Genomic DNA, 18,349 nt, shown 5'->3' on the forward strand with positions numbered 1-18,349 from the left:
GCATCCACCCTAAGCTCTCTCTACATCCAGTAAAACATATACAGTCCATATTACTACTGATGCCACACCGTCTGTCAATCTCCTGATCTCAAAGATGATTGAAGTATTTCAATGGAATTTGAGTTTCAAGCTTAGTTTGTCTAGAAAAGTAACTTATAACTAAATCACACTGCAGTCTGACTTCATTACTAATAGTTTGAATTTGTTTCCATTCCCTCAGATTTAGTCCTGATGTTGATGCTGCATAATGACAAGTAATGAAAGAAACGTGGTAAAAAGGAAGTTGCTGGTTTGGTGGTCCTAGTCTTAAAAGTCTAAAAATAACAAATATAACTTTGCTAAATATATGCTGGGAGATTACTGCAAGTTACCCTTAATGACCTTCAGCATCGTATGAGCTGGCGTGGACACTCTGCGTCCGCATGCTGACTTTCAGATGCCTCCAACACAATGGCGATTTAGTCTCCTCATAAAACACTAGGGCTGCCACGATTAGGCGACTAGTCATGATTACGTTGACGATTTTGATAGTCGACTAATCTGATTTAATAGTCGACGCGTAGTTTGAAGCTTTGTAAGATCCCAAAAGACGCAGGAATAAGTAGCAGGATTTAAGAGTGTAATAACGGACTGAAACAGAAGATGGCAGCACTACATGTACAAGGATGCCAGCTGCCGTTAAACCCCGAAGAAGAAGCTGTGTCCCAGAATTCATAGCGCAGCCCAGCTCAGCTTCCAACAATGGCGGCAGCTAGTTAGTGTTAATATTACTCTTATTATTCTTTCTGGGTCACAAAATAAACATTTAACATATTTTCAGGCGAGAATGTAGCTGTGTAAACCTCAAATATCGGCTCAGTTTATCAAGACACCGCATATTTTCAAAAGCGCTCTGACGTTTTCGGAGACGTCTGCTACCCACTAGCTCGATAGCTAGCCGGGGGCTAGGCTAACTAGAGCCGTGAGAACACCGGACTCCCGGCAAATCGTTTTCAAACCCACCGCCGTCTTTCGCTACTCAGGTTAAACATGATATATAAGTCACTTAGATAACTTAACAATGTTATTGTTTGGCTTTTTTTAGTATTTTATTTGTTCCTGAGTAAATCGGTTTGGATGAGATTAAAGTTATAGTTTTTACACAGCTGAATAAACAGACAGCTGATTATCAGAAGTGTGAGATGCTCCAGAATTTACTCCGGTGTCCTGTTATATTTTAGATAGCAAGGAGTTTATTAAACTTCACTGAAACAATCTGCAAATTTCATTACAATTTAATAAACTATCATCTTGTCTTTATTTTTAGTTAGCACATACCTTAAACACTTAAAGCTGTAAGCTAATGATAGTTATATAAGACCAGATGCTGCTGGTGCAATAAGCTGTACGTTTTACGTTCAATGGATGATGATCTGATTAGTCGACTATCAAAATAATCGTTTGTGGCAGCCCTATAAAACACACAACCAACAGTGTGCTGAGGCTACCGCACTGACCTTTATTCCACTAAAGTTAGGTTTGGTTGTTTATTGTTAAGGACAAACTGAGGAGCGAGAGCAGACAGAAAAACATGCTTATTCGTTCTTTCGTTGACTCGAAATGGAAAACACATCGACCACCATCCCAAAATTTAAATGGCTGCAACACTTTTTTAATCAATAAAACAGACCAAAATATAAAACAAATGAAAGAAGCCAAGGGTGAAACAAACGATACGTGACTTGTTCATTATTGATGTTTGGAGGTGCTGGAAGGCAGACTCCACCTCCAGACTAATGGTTTCCCCGTTTTCAGACAGCTTTAGTTTTATATCCAAAGTAACGCTGGCAAAAAAGTGAATGATTATTCCTTTACTGTAAAGGCCACATCAGGCCAAGCTTAAACAAACAGGAGGAAAAAAGTGGATTTAATGTATGCCTTCATCACATCATGGTAATAAATGCATCCAGAAGCAGTAAGAACCAGGTCTGGTATTTATTCAGACACTTGCCTGGATGTTAAAGTTTACACAAAACTCAAAATGAGCGATTTAACGACTTAATGTTGTACACTTGACATTAACTTAATGAAACAGAAAGCTGGTCCAAATCCAGACTGATGGACAACAGACCTGCTTTTAAAAAATGGAGCTGCCCAGTCGCCTCCCCAAATATTCAGCAGCTACTTATTACTGCATATCAGGAATGCCAACACATAAACTGCTGCTGTGTTACTATGTGCGCTGTGCTGCAGGGGCATATGGTTTGTGCTAAGCGCTATATGACTGTGATGACAGAGAGCTGCTGGAGGCAGCTGAGCCCAGAGATGACTGCTCATTGCTGGCCTGGCTGGAGCCTGCTATATGACCTACTGCTCCATGCACGAGGGGCGTCCCACCCAGCACTCAGTAGCTGGCAGAGGCTTCGTGCGGGGCATTTGGCAGAGAGCACCGATCAAGAGGAGACGGTAAACGATGTCAAGCGAAAGTGCAAAAACTTGGAAGGCTTTCTTGCTGAATTATTTAACATTTTATTTAGCCGTACATCGCTTCAGGCTCCGCTGCTTCTACATTTATCACGGTGCTCATCATAAAACTGGATCCAGAAAATACAGTTTGGCTTCGGTTCTGTAAGAAAGGTCGTGTTGTTGCTCCTGTCTGTTCACCTGTGTCATAAATGTAAAAACAGTTCCCACGAATTCTGGTTGAAAAACAGACCCTGAAGCGAGTGAACATGAAAGGAACCATGCTTACTTTTGCTTACCTTGATTCCTTTTTATTTTACGAGGAGAATAAAGCACGTTTGTTTTATTTGTCAGAAAATGGCAATGCAGATATAGGTTTTATACAGAAAGAATACTGAGCTTATGAAAGTGATTCTTTTTACATCTTAGCTCACTAATTAAACTCTAATAACACAACAACTGAACTGCTTTTATATCCTTTGATGCGTCACTCAGGTAGATGTTTGTAATGTAAAGGACTACATACTATATAGCCACTTTTAGTATTGTAAAAACTTTCTCAAAAACTCACCTTGAAACCTTGAAATACAAGTTCAAATCGAGGTGGCAGGATTGCTGATTATTACTGTTTAAGGCTTTAAGGTGCCTTCTCCTTGCTGCCCTTGCCTTTGGAGCCCATCAGCACAAACCTGACGGTGCTTGTGTGACACCTTGTGTGACTCCAGCCCTGGAGAAGCTAGCGCTGCGAGCCTGGCTAATCCATGTGCTGGCACGGCGCCGCTGCGTGGCCATGTGTTCCTGCAGAGAGCACCATTCCCCCAGGAGCTGCTGTCAGCACAAACTCAGGAAACAGTTACACTGTTCATATTTTTACAAGCTGCCTCTATGTGTAGCTAAAGTGAATCATAAGCTAATCACTGCCAGCTGCCTCAGGCATTGCTCTAGCTTGCTAGCCACTCAAGCTCAAGGTATGAGGGGAATCTTTCATATGCCACATTAATCTCTCCCTGAAATTCACCTTCACTGACCATCCTGCACTCCTCTGCTTTTCCCGGTCACCCCACCTCTGTCCTAATGTAAGGACAGAGGGATTTGACCCCTGACCTTATTATTTCTGAAGCTAGAATAGGAGGGGATAGTAAGCTGAGGCTTTGATATTTCTTTTACAAAGAAGGAATTTGAAGATTTCAAAAATGCTCACATACTGATGAATAATGTAAACTTTGACCTGTGCTGGAAAAAGTTTACTTATAGAGATGGGAAATCGTTGCTCATTTCAGATCAGAGGCTTTTTTAACTTGACTGGATGGTTTGTGATTCAGAGGAATGAGGTAGGTGACTAAACTCTGCCGTTTGAAATGCTACCAGGAGATCAGAGGGACATTCAAACCTGGGCTGTTTGAAGCCGCCCTGAAGTCATAAAATTGCTTGTACTCAGGTATGCGGGCATGGACGTCATCTCCGCTAGCCTGCAGCTATTGTCCAGAAACATTACAGCTCATCTTAATAAAGATAAGCTACCCGTGAAGTCTTGGCTCCCTGCATGGAGGCATGATGGGATGGAAAGTAACATGAAGATTCATGAACAGTGCTGATCTGCTCCTCGTTCATCTTCCTTCACCTGCAGCTAACTGTCCCACTAGGGAGCGGGAATAAGACCCTGTTCTCCACAGGCCCTGCAAACTCCCCAAAACACCCTTCGCCTCCCCTCTCGTCTCCCCCCACTTTTTTGCAGCCGACCATAAAGCCCCTCTGATGGATGACAGGGGCTTCTTTGGCACAGATCGGTGGGAACGCTTCTGTTTCTGGTTAGCAAACTAAAACAGTGTTTGAGAGACAGACAACAGCATCCTGGTTAAAGCTAAGCTAAAGCTAAGCCAGCCCCGAAGGCCCCAGCCTCCGTTAGTCCCAGAAAGATATCTGCCCCAAACTGAGCAGATCCACCTTTAATCACTATAGTCTCCTACTCTGAGGAATTCTTACTGTAAATCATCTGAATCTTTTCTCCCAGTTAACTGTTTGTGTAGTCGGGTTAATTGAAGGCAACACATTATTAACTGAGGCCCGCAAAATGAGTGACTGACCACATACTGCCATGAGCGACTACCTCAAAAATGCTTTTGTTTGGGTTTTGAGACTGACACTCATTTTCTGGCTGGTTGGAGAACGATAATGGCTGGAAGAAAGACAGTGTAGAGTTACAAGCCGTGAACGTGCCCCTTCCAGAGCGGGAACTCTTAATGTAGCTCTGTGCCGACTGTGCTGCCACTCTAATCCAATTAGCCTGCGTCAATCACTGCCGAGGTATCAAACCGCCTCAGACTAATATTTGCAGAGGGGCTCTAATATCAATACGCAGGTAAAGGCTGCAGCTCCCCACCCCCTCTGCAATTATATAACCACACTCGGGTGAAGCAGTGAATGACAACATTTACCACCCGTCTCTCTGTGCTCGGAGGCCGCCGTGGTCGAACAACCGTTTCTGTGAGAGGGGCCCTGCGCGCACACTTGTGCCGCAGTGATTGCTAGGTGTATTTTAACTGGCATATCTTAATATTAGCTTCAGAAAAATGACACTGGTATTTACAAAGTAAAAGGAGTCTAAATGGCCCATTTGAGCCAGGGTAAACACATTTAGCCGTGAGGTCAGAGGCTGCCACACCGGAGGAAGGTTAGTTTGATAATTTTGTCAAAATGTTTAATGTCCTGCTAAACCGTTTGGGGAAAAACAAATGCAGTGCTGATATTGACTTTGGCAACAGCCTGTATACTTAAGGCTTTAAACATGTAAATCAAACGCTCCATCTTCAGGCAAATGCAAGCAGACATTGCTGCAGGTCTGACGCCTCGCCCCCGCCCTCCGTCTATACCGTGTGATCAACAGATAGAGCTCTACAGCATGTGCCTTCGTGAAAGCTCTTTTAGGTCATCTCGAGCTGCTGAAATGTGCAAATTTGGGAATTGCTGTCGTTTTAATGCAATGCTGTCATCACGTTACTCGAGTTAAGTTGGGGACGCAAAGATGTGCATGAAAAGGGAGCTACGTCATTGGACCACATGGGGCACTATCACCAAGCTGCACCGGCATGTTCCTCATCAAGTACGGACAGGAGCAGACGCAGTCCGACTCTCACTTCCAATATGTCGCCCTGCCTGTGCAGCCGAGTATCCCCTCACAAAGTCCTTTTCACTTTCCATGCCTGTGCTCGCACTGCTAATTGTGCGTGCTGCTGAGAAAAGAGCCACAGGAACCGCGAGGTAATTTTGACAGGCTTCTCCTTCTGCTTTCAAGGCTTGAAACAACACACCAGCTTCCAGATGCTTCCCGGCCATCCCGACGTCTCTTGAGCGCCGCTCGGACGTTTACATCCAGGCGGTTTCACCGCTCTGCTCGGCTGCTCTGTTTGTGCTGGATGGCGAGCGGTCTGCTGTACCTCACACCCCAATCATAACCAATCACGTGTATTTCCTGGATATGTAAACTCGCCCCCACACAAGGAGACACACACACACACACACACACACACACACACACACACACACACACACACACACACACACACACACACACATAAGTACAAATGTATGTGCAGCTCTTTAAAGTAAGGAAGCCATCAAAGATCATTCTGTAATATGCGGGTGTTGTATATACACCCAAAAAGGGGAGCACGGAGTTAAAAGAAAGCATGTTTATGTAACACAATCACTTTTGTAACACAGTTTATGATGCTTGATTCCATCCACTCTTTCTCAATGTTATTAAACTGTACAGGACTGTTTTCCTTCCCTACCTCCCTGGTTTTTAGACACATTGCTTTAGCACAGCACACACTGTGCCTCCTGACGACACCCGGGTTCTGTAACTCTGCTCTGCAGGCTCTCTGGGGAAATCATCAGCACTAATAGGAAACATCCTGCAAATCACACACATGCACACACTCAGAGATGCACGAGAAGAGCTGCTCGAGCTGTTGCTGAGCAAGGCAGTCGCACCTGGAGGAGCTGCGGGTTTCGTGCGTCGTCTTTTGAAATGTTTGCGTCGACTTTAAGCGGGAGCTCTGCAAAGATACAGTTAATTAATGAATTCCCGGGATCATGGATTGGTTCAGTGGAAGCACATTTGTCTTGACTAAAGATGTAGCAACACTGGTATTCTTACTAAACCGTATTCAGTTTTATTGCTTCTTAAAAGTATCTCCAGATGTGCTTATTTTCACAATTACCTGAAAGATGCATCACTGGTTTAAACGTCATTGTGTTGCTTGCATTTGTTGCATAGCTGAACAACAGCAGTACATCAAGGTCTATAAAATGTAATCTCGAGGTTTTTAAAGAGAACCGCTCACAGAACATAAACACAAGAGGACGATGCTATCACACGGCTTTGATACTCTCACCAAAGTGTGAACCGTGACCGCTCGAAACAGAGCTGGTGATGTGTCACATTGACCGCGTGGTGACCAGCACTGCCCGTCTTCCCACGAGGGACGTCAAAGGAGCTGAGAAGTTGATTTTGTTTCCAGTAAGAAAGCCAAGATGGGTTTGTCAGCAGGACCATGAGGCTTAACCTAACATGAGCTAAGAGGGTTCGGCCGGGACTCGGGATGATAAATAGGTGAAAAATAATGGAGGCAGTAAAGTGTAATCATAATATCAGGGAACGTCTTAAGAGAAGAACAGCGCTTGCACTTTCACTGAACTTTGTCGTACACGTTGTTTGTATGCAGTAAAACAAACACTTGGTGTCCTTTGACCTTTTCAAAACATGATGTGATATGACTTCAATTATATGACAGAATTGTGACAAAGCCGTCCATGACTGTTTGCAGGATTATTCATTCATTAATCAGATTCATGTTTACATTTCCCACCCTTCATGACACATCTCTAGTTTCCCAGCGACCCAGACCTTCGGAGTGACATACCTCAGCGTCTAAATACAAATCGAGGGCTTGTTACTCACCCGTCTCTCGTGCCGTCCATGGCAGCCAGCGGGGACAGGTGGTGAGGGCTGCCGAGGTCTCGATCCAGTCGGTGCTGTCGGGTCGGCAGGTCAGCGGTGGAGCCAGAGTTGGGGGTGGGGGTGAGCAGCTCCACTGGGGCGCTGTGATGGGGGGTACTGGAGCCAGTGTACAGGCCTGAAAGACAAACAAAGCTAATTCGGTAAACGTGCCAAATAAACTCAAGGCCCCCGTGCTTCATCTCTCCCTCGAGCAAATTAAAAGCCATTTCATGGCAACAGGATTTTGTTTTGGCAACTTTCATCCAATCAGTGTGCTTTGTAAAATAAAAAGTTCTGTGTTTGCGCTGTGTGTAATTTAGGGTACATTGTTTGTGCTGCCACAGGGACTCGCCTTGTTTGTCCTTTTTCGTATTACACAATAATAAACTAAAATGTTACATGTGTTCAGTGACTTTGAACAGTAGGTCCTTTAAAGCTACAAATATATGATATAAGGAAATCTGCAGAAGAGCATGTGATAATCTGCTGACTGTTCCAATATGTCTTTTACTTTTTGATCATTTCAGTTTTTCCAAATGATATTACAGTTACATGTTGTTGATGCACCGGTCTGTGGGGGCATTATTATCTTCTTTTACTGGTTGCATGTTGCCAACCTTTTCTACTGTTTCAAGCTGCAAACTGTTATTAAATACGGACTCCTTTTCTTCTTTGCAAACTAGGAACTGCAAATAATAACTGTCACAACTGTTTTTACTATTATTATCTTCAGCGAAGATGCTTCCAAAGCCCAATTTGACAACAAAAAACGGGCTGTTTTGTCCAAAAATGAATCCCAGGGGTGTTCATTTTAAAAGGATAAAACAAACGAGTGGAACTGTTACTGTCTTACTGCTGTTAACATGTGGCTAGTTAGACTTTGGAGATCCACACGACTGTGCACAAGTCTTGAGCCTTCCCTCATTTCTGTATATTTTGGTTCCACTGGCGCTCTCGTAATTTTCTAACGCTTCATTTAACACGGGTCCACCGGCAGGCCCATTTTACAAGCACTTTTTAAATGATCCCAACTCCACTGCTGTTTGTGCTGGAGACAAAATCCACCTTGTTTCAGAAAGAAGAGAAGACAAACTTTATGTTTGGTGTACTACGGTATCACAAGGCACTGTTCGAACACAGACAGGAAAAAAATCAGCCACATTCACATTACCATACATGTATCCCTCAGACCTGCATAAATCTTGGTCAATAAAGGGTTAAAGATGTCTTGAGCAACAGTTCTCCAGGATTTCTGAAGGTCTGTAAAAGTCGTTCTTTGGACATTGGTGCTTTTTCAAGGTCAAGGTCAAATTTATTTATATAGCACATTTCAAACAGCCGATGCTGCACAAAGTGCTTAACAATATAAAAATGGTATTAAAAAGCAACACTGTAATACAATAATAACAATAAAAAACAATAATAGGACAATAAAAGTATTAAAACAATAACTAAACTAATTCAAATAAGACCAAAATACTTGGGTCATAGTGTGTTAAAAGCCAGGGCATAGAAATGTGTCTTTAGTAATGATTTAAATTGCTCAAGTGTTTGTGCAGATCTAATATTTAAGGGGAGACTATTCCAAAGTCTGGGACCTGCCACAGAGAAGGCTCTATCACCACGGGATTTGAGATTAGTCCGTGGGATTTTTGACTCATTTTCAGTCAAGTCATTGAACCCAACCGTTTTCAGAGGAAGACGTCAAACAACTTAAAAAATGAGCCTGTCACAAAAACACATATTTTATTCTAATTTCTTTAGTTAAAAAAAGGCCAAAAAATTAACAGTCTGACTTACACAAAATAGTATTTTTTGCACCAACGAGGTGATTCTCACACAGCTATAAAACTTGGCATTTGTTGACATGGTGTTCAGTGTGTGCTCACAGAACTTGAACAAACTGAAGAAGCGGAGGACGTGCCAGGCCTAAAAAGAAAAAACCACCACCAAAATCTACACCAGATGGACAGTATCTCAAAGTCATGTTTCTACCAGTTTCATTTAATCAAAAATCATCATCCACAGGGACGAGAACTGCCTGCCCCACTCTGGACAGTCTTGTTAAGCAAGAGTCAACTTGATCTTTCCTTTTTTTCCTCTTTGCATCTTCTGCTAAGTTTAGCAGCTGATTTCTTTCCCAGCATCCAAACAGCGAGAAGCACATTGACTGTCTGGGGCAGTTAACCGGCAACGAGAGCAGAAGACGGGAGGAGATGAAAGGAAGAGGAAAGATGGGTGCTCCTGGTTTTTGCAGTTTTCAGGCCAGCTGTTCTCAAGTGGAAGCATGCCGAGGCCTGATCTGACAGCGCTCTGAAATGGTTACAAGCTTGATTCATTACCCCGAAATCATCAATCACAGACCTTAAATGTTTTCCCCTTTAGCCCCAACATCTGCTAGCACACCGGCAAAACAGTCGACAAATAATGGCTGTGATTGCCTCAATTTCATCACCAGTTCCTTGTGGAGGAAGACAAAAAGGATCTGATGTTGCTCTTTAAGAGTTAGAGTGGGATTATGTACCAAAGACGCTGTCGAGCGGATTTGAAAAGCTTCTTGTTGAGTTCAGGAAGAAATCTCTGTGAGAAGAAACTGAGAGGATAGCAGCAGGAGCACATAAACCTCTGTACTCAACTATGATGAGTCCTTCCTCTGGTTAATCAGGGAACACTCTAATTATGCTCTATAAAACAGAGAGGGGGGGTTCTCGTAACTCTTGCTGCAGACATGTGAATAGGAACAGACTTATAAGCAGTGAACAGGAAAACAAGTTTAGCTCTGACTGGAAGCATGACTCATTTTCTGCTCCACAAGTGTTAATGATGGGATGGCTGCCCACTTTGGCCCACTACTTACATGCATCCTATTGGCTCTAGAACAAAGAGAAAGTCGTGTAAATAGAGATCCTGAAGTCTAACCTTTTCTGACCTCGAATAACACGGCGTCCTTGACTGCTTTAGCTCCTCTGGGGCTTTAAACGATTTAAACCAAGACAGAAAGCAACATCTCTCAGAAAGAGAGGGGAGCAGAGGTAAAGAGCCAAGAAGTTGAGCTTTCATAGTCATCAACGGTGCGCCGAGATCCAGCAACAATAACAGACAACAGTGGGGAGCCTGGCTGTGGTAGAGGCAGAAAACAAGGACAGATGTGTCCATAAAGGGAGGAAGCTGCAGGGAATCTCTCTCGTCTTTAGGATGGTTATAATCCATTTATCTCTCTCTTGTTCCCAATTCAGTGTGGCGCTGACTTTTAGTGACGGTCAAACTCATCAGTTAGAAAAATGGAAGTTTAAAAGAAGCTTAAAGGCCACATGTGATGAATAAACTTTTCCAGTTCTAGTGGCTGCTAATGGTTTTTGCAGTCTTTGCATGACAGGGAGACAGGTTAACATGACATGGTTATGAAATCCAAACCAAACAAACAAAAGCACAAGGCTGTAACACTTCCCTTATAAACTCAAGTATGGACTAACGGCTAAAATGTTGATATAAAATCTGCACGAGCAATTAAAGTTCAATTATGTGGTGTGGATTGTTTATCTTTTGACCAAAGGCACCACCAAGTATGATTTTCACTGCCTGAGAGTGCAGAATTACCACAATACATCTGCAGGAATGTTGACATGGCTGCCGATTACCACCAATGACTCGGTGATTGCTTTGCCAGGTGTTGGGATTTCTGGCGGTCTGGACCTCACTTGCTGGCGTGCTCTTCTGCTTTGGAACAAATACTCCCTGGGCTTCGATGTTTTGAGATGTGGCCAGTCGATTTCACTCATATTTGAAATTGTTTAACCATGAATGATGTTGCTACTACTGGTGACACATTATATTTTGTATTTATGCCACATGTTTTCTTACCGAACTTCGAATTTCCCAGAGGAACCCACCCGAGGGATTAATAAAGTTCTATCTTATCTTATCTTATCTTATTTTTGTTCGTTTTATGAGAAAAATAAGTGGAAAGTTGAGATGTTTTATTGGTAAAGAAACCGATTAATTAAGAGATCAATTATTAGAGGAAGATCTGAGAATGACAGATGACAGGTGTGTACCTGTGAACATGTCTTGGCCCAATGCAGGAGAATGGCCATCTTTGCCATTGTAGAGGTGCTGCGTAGAGGTGGAGCTCTGGAGGTGCTGCATGGACAGACAGTCGCTCAGGACATCCTGCTCCAGGTGAGGGCAGGGCCGAAGCTGAGAAAAACAAGCAACGATAAGAATAAACTTCAAATGCTTACAAGAAATGATGATGAGTCATTTAAATGGAGAGAACTCCATCTGGTCTGCAAGATTACTCAATCGAAGAACAAGACGACTTCAGTTTGGCCTGTTCGTGGCTTGGACCTCGTGTGTGTGAGAGCGTTCGCTTCATCTTTTTGCAATAATGTGATTGTAATGTTGATCTGAAACAGTAAATCAGCAAATGAGAATAGAATTGTCAGTCAGGGGGAACCGGGGGAAAGATCATATGTTCTTTTTTGAGTCATGCGTTGGCCTTAGACATAATTGGTATGAACTCAGAGCCAATGTGAGATTGCTCCTGTTTCTTTCCCTGCCAACTTTAATGGGGGCAACTGAAGACACATTTCAGCGAGATCACACGGCACAAAGATAAAATTCAAACCAAATGAAACCTGTGTCAGTTGACAAAATGAGACATCTGCCTTATGGATCGGTGGAATAGCTGAACTCTGTTGTATACATTACTGGATTTCTATGTAATAAAACATTATAGCTGCTGAGGTACACACAGGACTTCTTTACTGTCACCAGGAGGTTTAACTTTAAAAATGCCAAGATGTAAAAAGAGAGAATAGGATAGTATAGCTGACTATCTGATGTAGGCACAAAAACAGACTTCAGACTCCAGTGTATAAAGCAAATATGGCCACCGAGAAATAAGACACTGACTAGAGAACAGTGGAATCGACCTACGATCCTACTGGCATCTGCTTATACACCGTTACAGAGACAAGGATCAATGACAACCAGTTACTGTTAACCTCATCCTCTATTCAACACAACATTTACTGACAAGTTAAAGGAGAGTGATGGCAACGGTCCTGGTGAAGAATCCACTGCTGCAGGAGCTTCATAAACTAAACTGATATTTACATAGTGCTTTTCGGATTATATGGGCCAAAACACTTTACACAACAGGAGAAACGCTTTTTCTGCACATACAACATTTTATGTATTGCACAAACACACCAATAACTTCCTCAGGGTCAACCTGGGGTTTTGGTTGAGCAGGCAACCACATGCTGTAAGGCCAGAAAGCAGCGGCCGGGGTTCGAGTCCAACCCGCAGCCCTTTGCTGTGTGTCTTCCCCCCCCCCTCTCGCTCTTTTGTGTCCATCTCCACTGTCACTGTCCAATAAAGGCAAAAGCCCCCACCGACACACACACACATGGGGGGTTTAGGATCTTTGGTTTGGGGAAGAGCAGAGGTTAGAACCACTGACCTTCTAATTATTCTTATTAAACATAATGACCACACAGGCTAACAGCACAGGCTCAGACCTGCTTTGCAGAATAAAAGGGATGCTTTTTTTAAAAATGACTTTTTGGTGTATTTCGATGTTGCAGATTTGCAGCTGCAGATTTTGTCAGTTCCACATCCATGACGTGAATCTCTCACACTGTATAATCTGCACTGGTCACTCCACTGTATTGATATTTATATTTAGAAAAAGTGCAATACTGTAACAACTGCCACAAAAAACAAAAACTGTTGTACTGTTTAGTTTGTACTGCTGCTCATTCCTGTGCAATATCTGTGTGTACATATATTTATATATCTACACATATACATATATTTAGTCAGTTAACTGAAAATCTCTTTTTTCTTTTACTACACCTTATTAATATTTTGCTCTTACTATTTTTCTATTTATTTTTTATTATTTTATTTTATTACATTTTTTTCTACTGTACCATTCTGCTGAGTGATTGTCTGCTGCTCGTCAAATACATTTCATTGCGATGTTGACCCTGTGCTAACTTGCATATGACAAATAAAACTGAAAACTGAAAACACTTCACCAAAGATCTGGGGACCGAGCGAGCACAGTGATGATCTGAGCTTTGTGACATGGCGTGCTATCCTGCAGCCACCAGGAGATGGGCACACTCTGTGATGGGAATGATCAGAAACGATACTCAGGCTGTGGTGACTGAATTTTGGTCACTTGGTACTAAAGTGTGACAAGAAAACACCCCCCCACATCATTAAAACACCATCAGCCTGAATGGCTGGTACAAGGCAGGAAGGAGCAATGCCAAATTCTGAATGTTTTATCTGAATGCAGAAAGGGACACTCATCAGACTAGGCAACGTTTTTCTAATCTCTTGTTGGCCAACTTTGGTGAGCCTGCACAATTTGTAACCTGACAGGAGCGGTACCTCACGTGGTCTTCTGCTGCTGTCGACCATCAACTGTGTTGTAATGAGTGGTTATTTGAGTCACTCTTGCCTTCCTATCAGCTCAAAGCAGTCTAGTTATTGTCATTTGACCTCTTGCATCAACAGAGAACTGCGGTTCAGTGGACATTCTCTCTTTTTAGAGCGTTCTCTGTAGAGATGGTTGTGTTTGAAAATCTGCTGAATCGACGGCACTGCTAGTCGATTCAGCTACTTAACAGTGAAACTTGTAATAGTAAAACTAATCTCTACAGTTTGTGCAGAGCAACACTTTTTAAATGAAAAATTTGTATTTTATGTTTATACTTGGCCAACATCTATTATAAGCAGGCTTAGTTTAAACCAAAGAGCAGCTGGTGCAACTCTTAAACATTTGAATCCAATATGCGAGTTTCTTTCATCATTAAATGTATATCAAGTTTGTGTTTTTGTAATCGTGCTGAGATAATAACTATGCTGACTAATACATATTTTTCAGTTGAGTGTATAATAATAATAATAATAATAATAATGAGTGATAACTTCATGATGCCAAGAGGCATAAAACCCTGGCAGTGTTGCTGTGGACCCTCTGAACGACTGAAGTCAAGTGTCGGTACTCGATTTGAAGGCAAGGACAAAGTCATCCAAGATTTTCTTTTATTTTCCAACATCACTGCAACCCTCTCAGTCTGTTTGTCCATCTGTCTGAGTTCTGATATTGTGGTCAGTTTGTGGGTGGAAACCTTGTTCAGCAGCAGTATCATCCCATCTACTCGACTCTCAGATTATTCCCTCAGAGTTCATTCAGAGCAGTAAGTGAACAGATTATTTTATCTGTGGCTTGTATCTTTTAAGATTCTGGCTTTGCTGAAAAGTCAAATCACAAGTGATTTAACTCCTCCCCCAAAAAAGCTAAACCTAACAGCTTTACAGCTGGCATTTTCCATGTTTTGATTTCACATTTAGATGCCGTAAATCAGTAAATGTGTCCTTGTGGGGATTCTTAAGACAGCCCTGCAAAGCATTCATTGCAAGTAATTGGGGCTCTGCTTTCTCCACAGCGACACTCTTAAAGTTTTTTTTTTCCTGCTTTGGGCCAAATCCAAGAGTGGAGTAAGAGCGTTTGTTTGACATTTGTCCATAACATCTGGCCACTGGGGTATTCTGCACTACAGCTTATTAACAATGCTACAAGCACACATGTGTTTCCCTTTACGACACTAAGCAAAGAAACACATCATCCAGCCTGCCACTATCCAGCCCTTTACACAACAATGGGCCCTTTCTCTCTCTTATTTACCCACTTTCAGTTAGGGAAAGAATGGGCTTTTGACCACAAGCATGATGAAATGTGGTCAAACCTGATCTATTGTTGGGGAAATGATTCTAAAGATACTCCACTACACAGCTAAATGCTTCAAAACCCCTCAGTTAGAGCAACTTGATGGATCTGCAGATAATGTGACCTAAGAAAGAACAAATCTTGTTAAAGTTGCAGCTCTACCCGAATGACCCGAATAAGGTCATACAGGAAACTAGCTGCAGAAAAAGATCAGCTTGAGCTGCAAAATTTCATTTTTTATTTATTTCACACTTGGTTCAACAGTTTCAACAGTTTTATCCTTTCATACACACAAACCAGGCTTTCCCTTGATATAACACGGCAACCATGAGTGAAAAGGAGAAGGAAGAAGAAAATATTCTTATTAAACCCTGCCCCCCCATCTACATTTCAACTAGTGGGCACCATTAACCAATGAACACGTGAGCATTTATCAGACCAAACAGCAAATACCTCAGCACATAATAACAAGGAGAAAATAAATAAATAAAATAAGGAGTTAGCTCGAATTTATTGCGTATTCTTCATATTGATTTATTGTTTTAAACATGTAACACTTTTTAAAACAATGTAAAACTCTTAAGATTATAATGAAATCAAATCAAATCAAATCACTTTTATTGTCACATCACATGTGCAGGTACACTGGTACAGTACATGCGAGTGAAATTCTTGTGTGCGAGCTTCACAAGCAGCAGAGTTGTGCAAAAATACAATAACGTAAAACAAGCAAAATATAAGAATGGCTACATCTGAGACTAATAAATATATGTACAATATATAATAGTATATGCATTACTGGATGCGTATACTAAATATGTTTTTCTACGTGTGTGTGTGTGTGTGTGTGTGCACATATTTTACAAATTAAATAGAGTAAGCAATAAAATAAAATATATTAAATATACAGAGGTTGGTAGTTGGATATTGTGCAAAACAGTGGCATTAATGGACAGTATGTAGTGCATAATGTTGAAGTTCTAGTAGTGGAGGTGAGGTGTCTATGAAGTGTTCAGCAGTCTGATGGCCTGGAGGAAAAAGCTGTCTCTCAGTCTGCTGGTACGGGACCGGATGCTGCAGAACCTCCTTCCTGATGGAAGCAGTCTGAACGGAGGTTCTGCAGCATCCGGTCCTGAAGAGAGTTCCACAGTCGTATACCCGTAACCGTGGTCCCAGCGAGCTGATGCTTAAAATGATATTTCCTTCAGCTGTCCTCACCTCCCAAACACAGGTAATATATTATTTTTAGCCTTAAACATAATTAATAATGTCCGTAGTTTCACTAAACCTTCTACTTTCAATAGTTTCGATTTTATAAACAATTTATTTAAGAATAAATGAACCATGACGCAGCAGTTTTTAAGTGTCCACTGGCTTTAATTTGCTACTTAAAAATGAAGAAAACAACAAATGTCAGCGGTAACAGCTGACATACTTTTGGTTCCTCTATGATGTTTCTTTTTAAACCTCTGACTACACACAGGTGTTTTGTCCTGTTTCTCACTCTAGCAGAGAGTGTCTTACCTTCCTACGCACCTGTTGCTCTTTGGCTGAGTGGATCTTGACGTGTTTGCGTAGGGAGCTGGGATCCGTGTAGCGCTTGGTACAACCGGAGATCTGACATGCATACGGTTTCTGGGAGGAGGGAGGAAATATTTCTGTTCAGTTATCAGAGCAAAATGTATAAATGTAGCTTTTCTAATAACAGAGACACAGAATAATATAAGCAGCTAAAAAAGAAAATTGTAAAGGAAAGGAGAAAAATTAACATGCAGTAAATATGAAACTTATGTAAGTAAAGGCAAAGATAAAGTCCTACCTTTCAGCTGAGAAAGACACATAATGTGAGGTAAAAGGAAGACCAGACAAAGGATGAAAAGAAAAGACAATCAGTTGACAAAAATTTGAATACCACAACATCTCTTTGGTTATTAGTTTTTCAGGGTTTAAAGCATCGTATTTCACTTGCAGTTGCACTCACTCAGCAATGAAACCCATCTCTCTTGCTACTGACAGCACCGATACTGCATGATTAATAATGTATAAAGACTTAAAGACAAACACTATAATATATCAGCGCAAGAAATACACTCACTGGCCACTTCATTAGGTACCGCTCGTTAATGTAAATGTCTAATCAGCCAATCACACGGCAGCAACATATAGACGTGTTCAAGACAACCTGCTGAAGTTCAAACTGAGTATTTCAGAAACTGCTGATCTACGGACATTTTCCTGCACAACCATCTCTACGGTTTACATAGAACGGCCTGAAAACAGAAAACATTCAATAAGACACAGAAATGCCTTTTTGATGCAAGAAGGTAACAGTAACTAAAGAAGAACATCTATGAATGCAGATCACATAAAACCCTGAATAAGATTGGCTGAAGCTGCAGAAGACCACACAAGGTGCCCATCAGCAAGAACGAGAACAGGAAACTACGACCTCACTGCAACATTTTGAAGGTAGGGTCAGGATTGATGTGAGCAACCTGAAAGCATGAATCCTTCATGCCTTTATCAACAGTTCAAGCTGGTTGGTGCTGCTGTAAAAGTGTGGGGATGTTTTCTGGGCACATGTATAAATGACACAGCCTATCTAATTATTGCTATCCTGTATATAACAATATTCATGGACCAAAATCTCTGAATTATGTTTCCAGTACTCGAGTTTTATGCCATGAAGAATTAGGTAGTCCAACCCTGTATTAGAAGGCGTACCTAATAAAGTAGCTAGTGAGTGTATAAATGATCTCATTCAACCATGTTGAGGAGTATTCTTAATAATTAAGCATTTATGTGATTATGCACACTGCATACACCGTGATGGAGTACACCACTTTCATTTCACATTTTTCTAATTAAAATGAAGGATGGTGATAGAGATTTTTTTACTTTTTACATTCAGTAACATAAGTTTTACAGACTTTATTATCTCTGCACTTTAACGTTTTCTCTAAGTAACCTGTTGTCATCCCAAAGTGCTTATAATGCCACTCATCTCTGTTTGTTTTGCCAAGAAACCGACTCGATACAGCGCAGAGCGCCGACTTTAAAAGAAAAATAAAAGAGTGAAGTAAAACTTCTGTGTAGGATAAATATAATTAAGCTTTAAAATGATTTTCCTCCTCAGTGTTTCTGGCAGCGCAGCC

At 41.6% G+C, this 18,349-nt stretch overlaps 1 protein-coding gene across 4 annotated transcripts in view; it reads right to left on the minus strand.

Annotated features, from left to right (window-relative positions):
• Positions 1–18,349, minus strand: part of glis1b (GLIS family zinc finger 1b) — an 84,205-nt gene that overhangs the window by 3,771 nt on the left and 62,085 nt on the right. For 3 of the 4 annotated variants that reach the window (XM_086284308.1, XM_086284307.1, XM_086284310.1), the window contains 3 exons: positions 16,719–16,829; positions 11,500–11,641; positions 7,406–7,580 (listed from right to left, as the gene is read on the minus strand). In XM_086284308.1, the coding sequence (XP_086140434.1) occupies positions 7,406–7,580; positions 11,500–11,641; positions 16,719–16,829 (428 nt within the window). The remainder of the gene's footprint in view (positions 1–7,405; positions 7,581–11,499; positions 11,642–16,718; positions 16,830–18,349) is intronic. The other variant, XM_086284309.1, reaches the window with a different exon arrangement.

This window comes from Aulonocara sp. 'chitande type north' Nkhata Bay, linkage group LG23 (assembly GCF_057382095.1).
Source record: "Aulonocara sp. 'chitande type north' Nkhata Bay isolate Kocher_YH1m ecotype deep benthic linkage group LG23, A_spYH_male_GT1.1, whole genome shotgun sequence".
Classification (NCBI taxonomy): domain Eukaryota; kingdom Metazoa; phylum Chordata; class Actinopteri; order Cichliformes; family Cichlidae; genus Aulonocara; species Aulonocara sp. 'chitande type north' Nkhata Bay.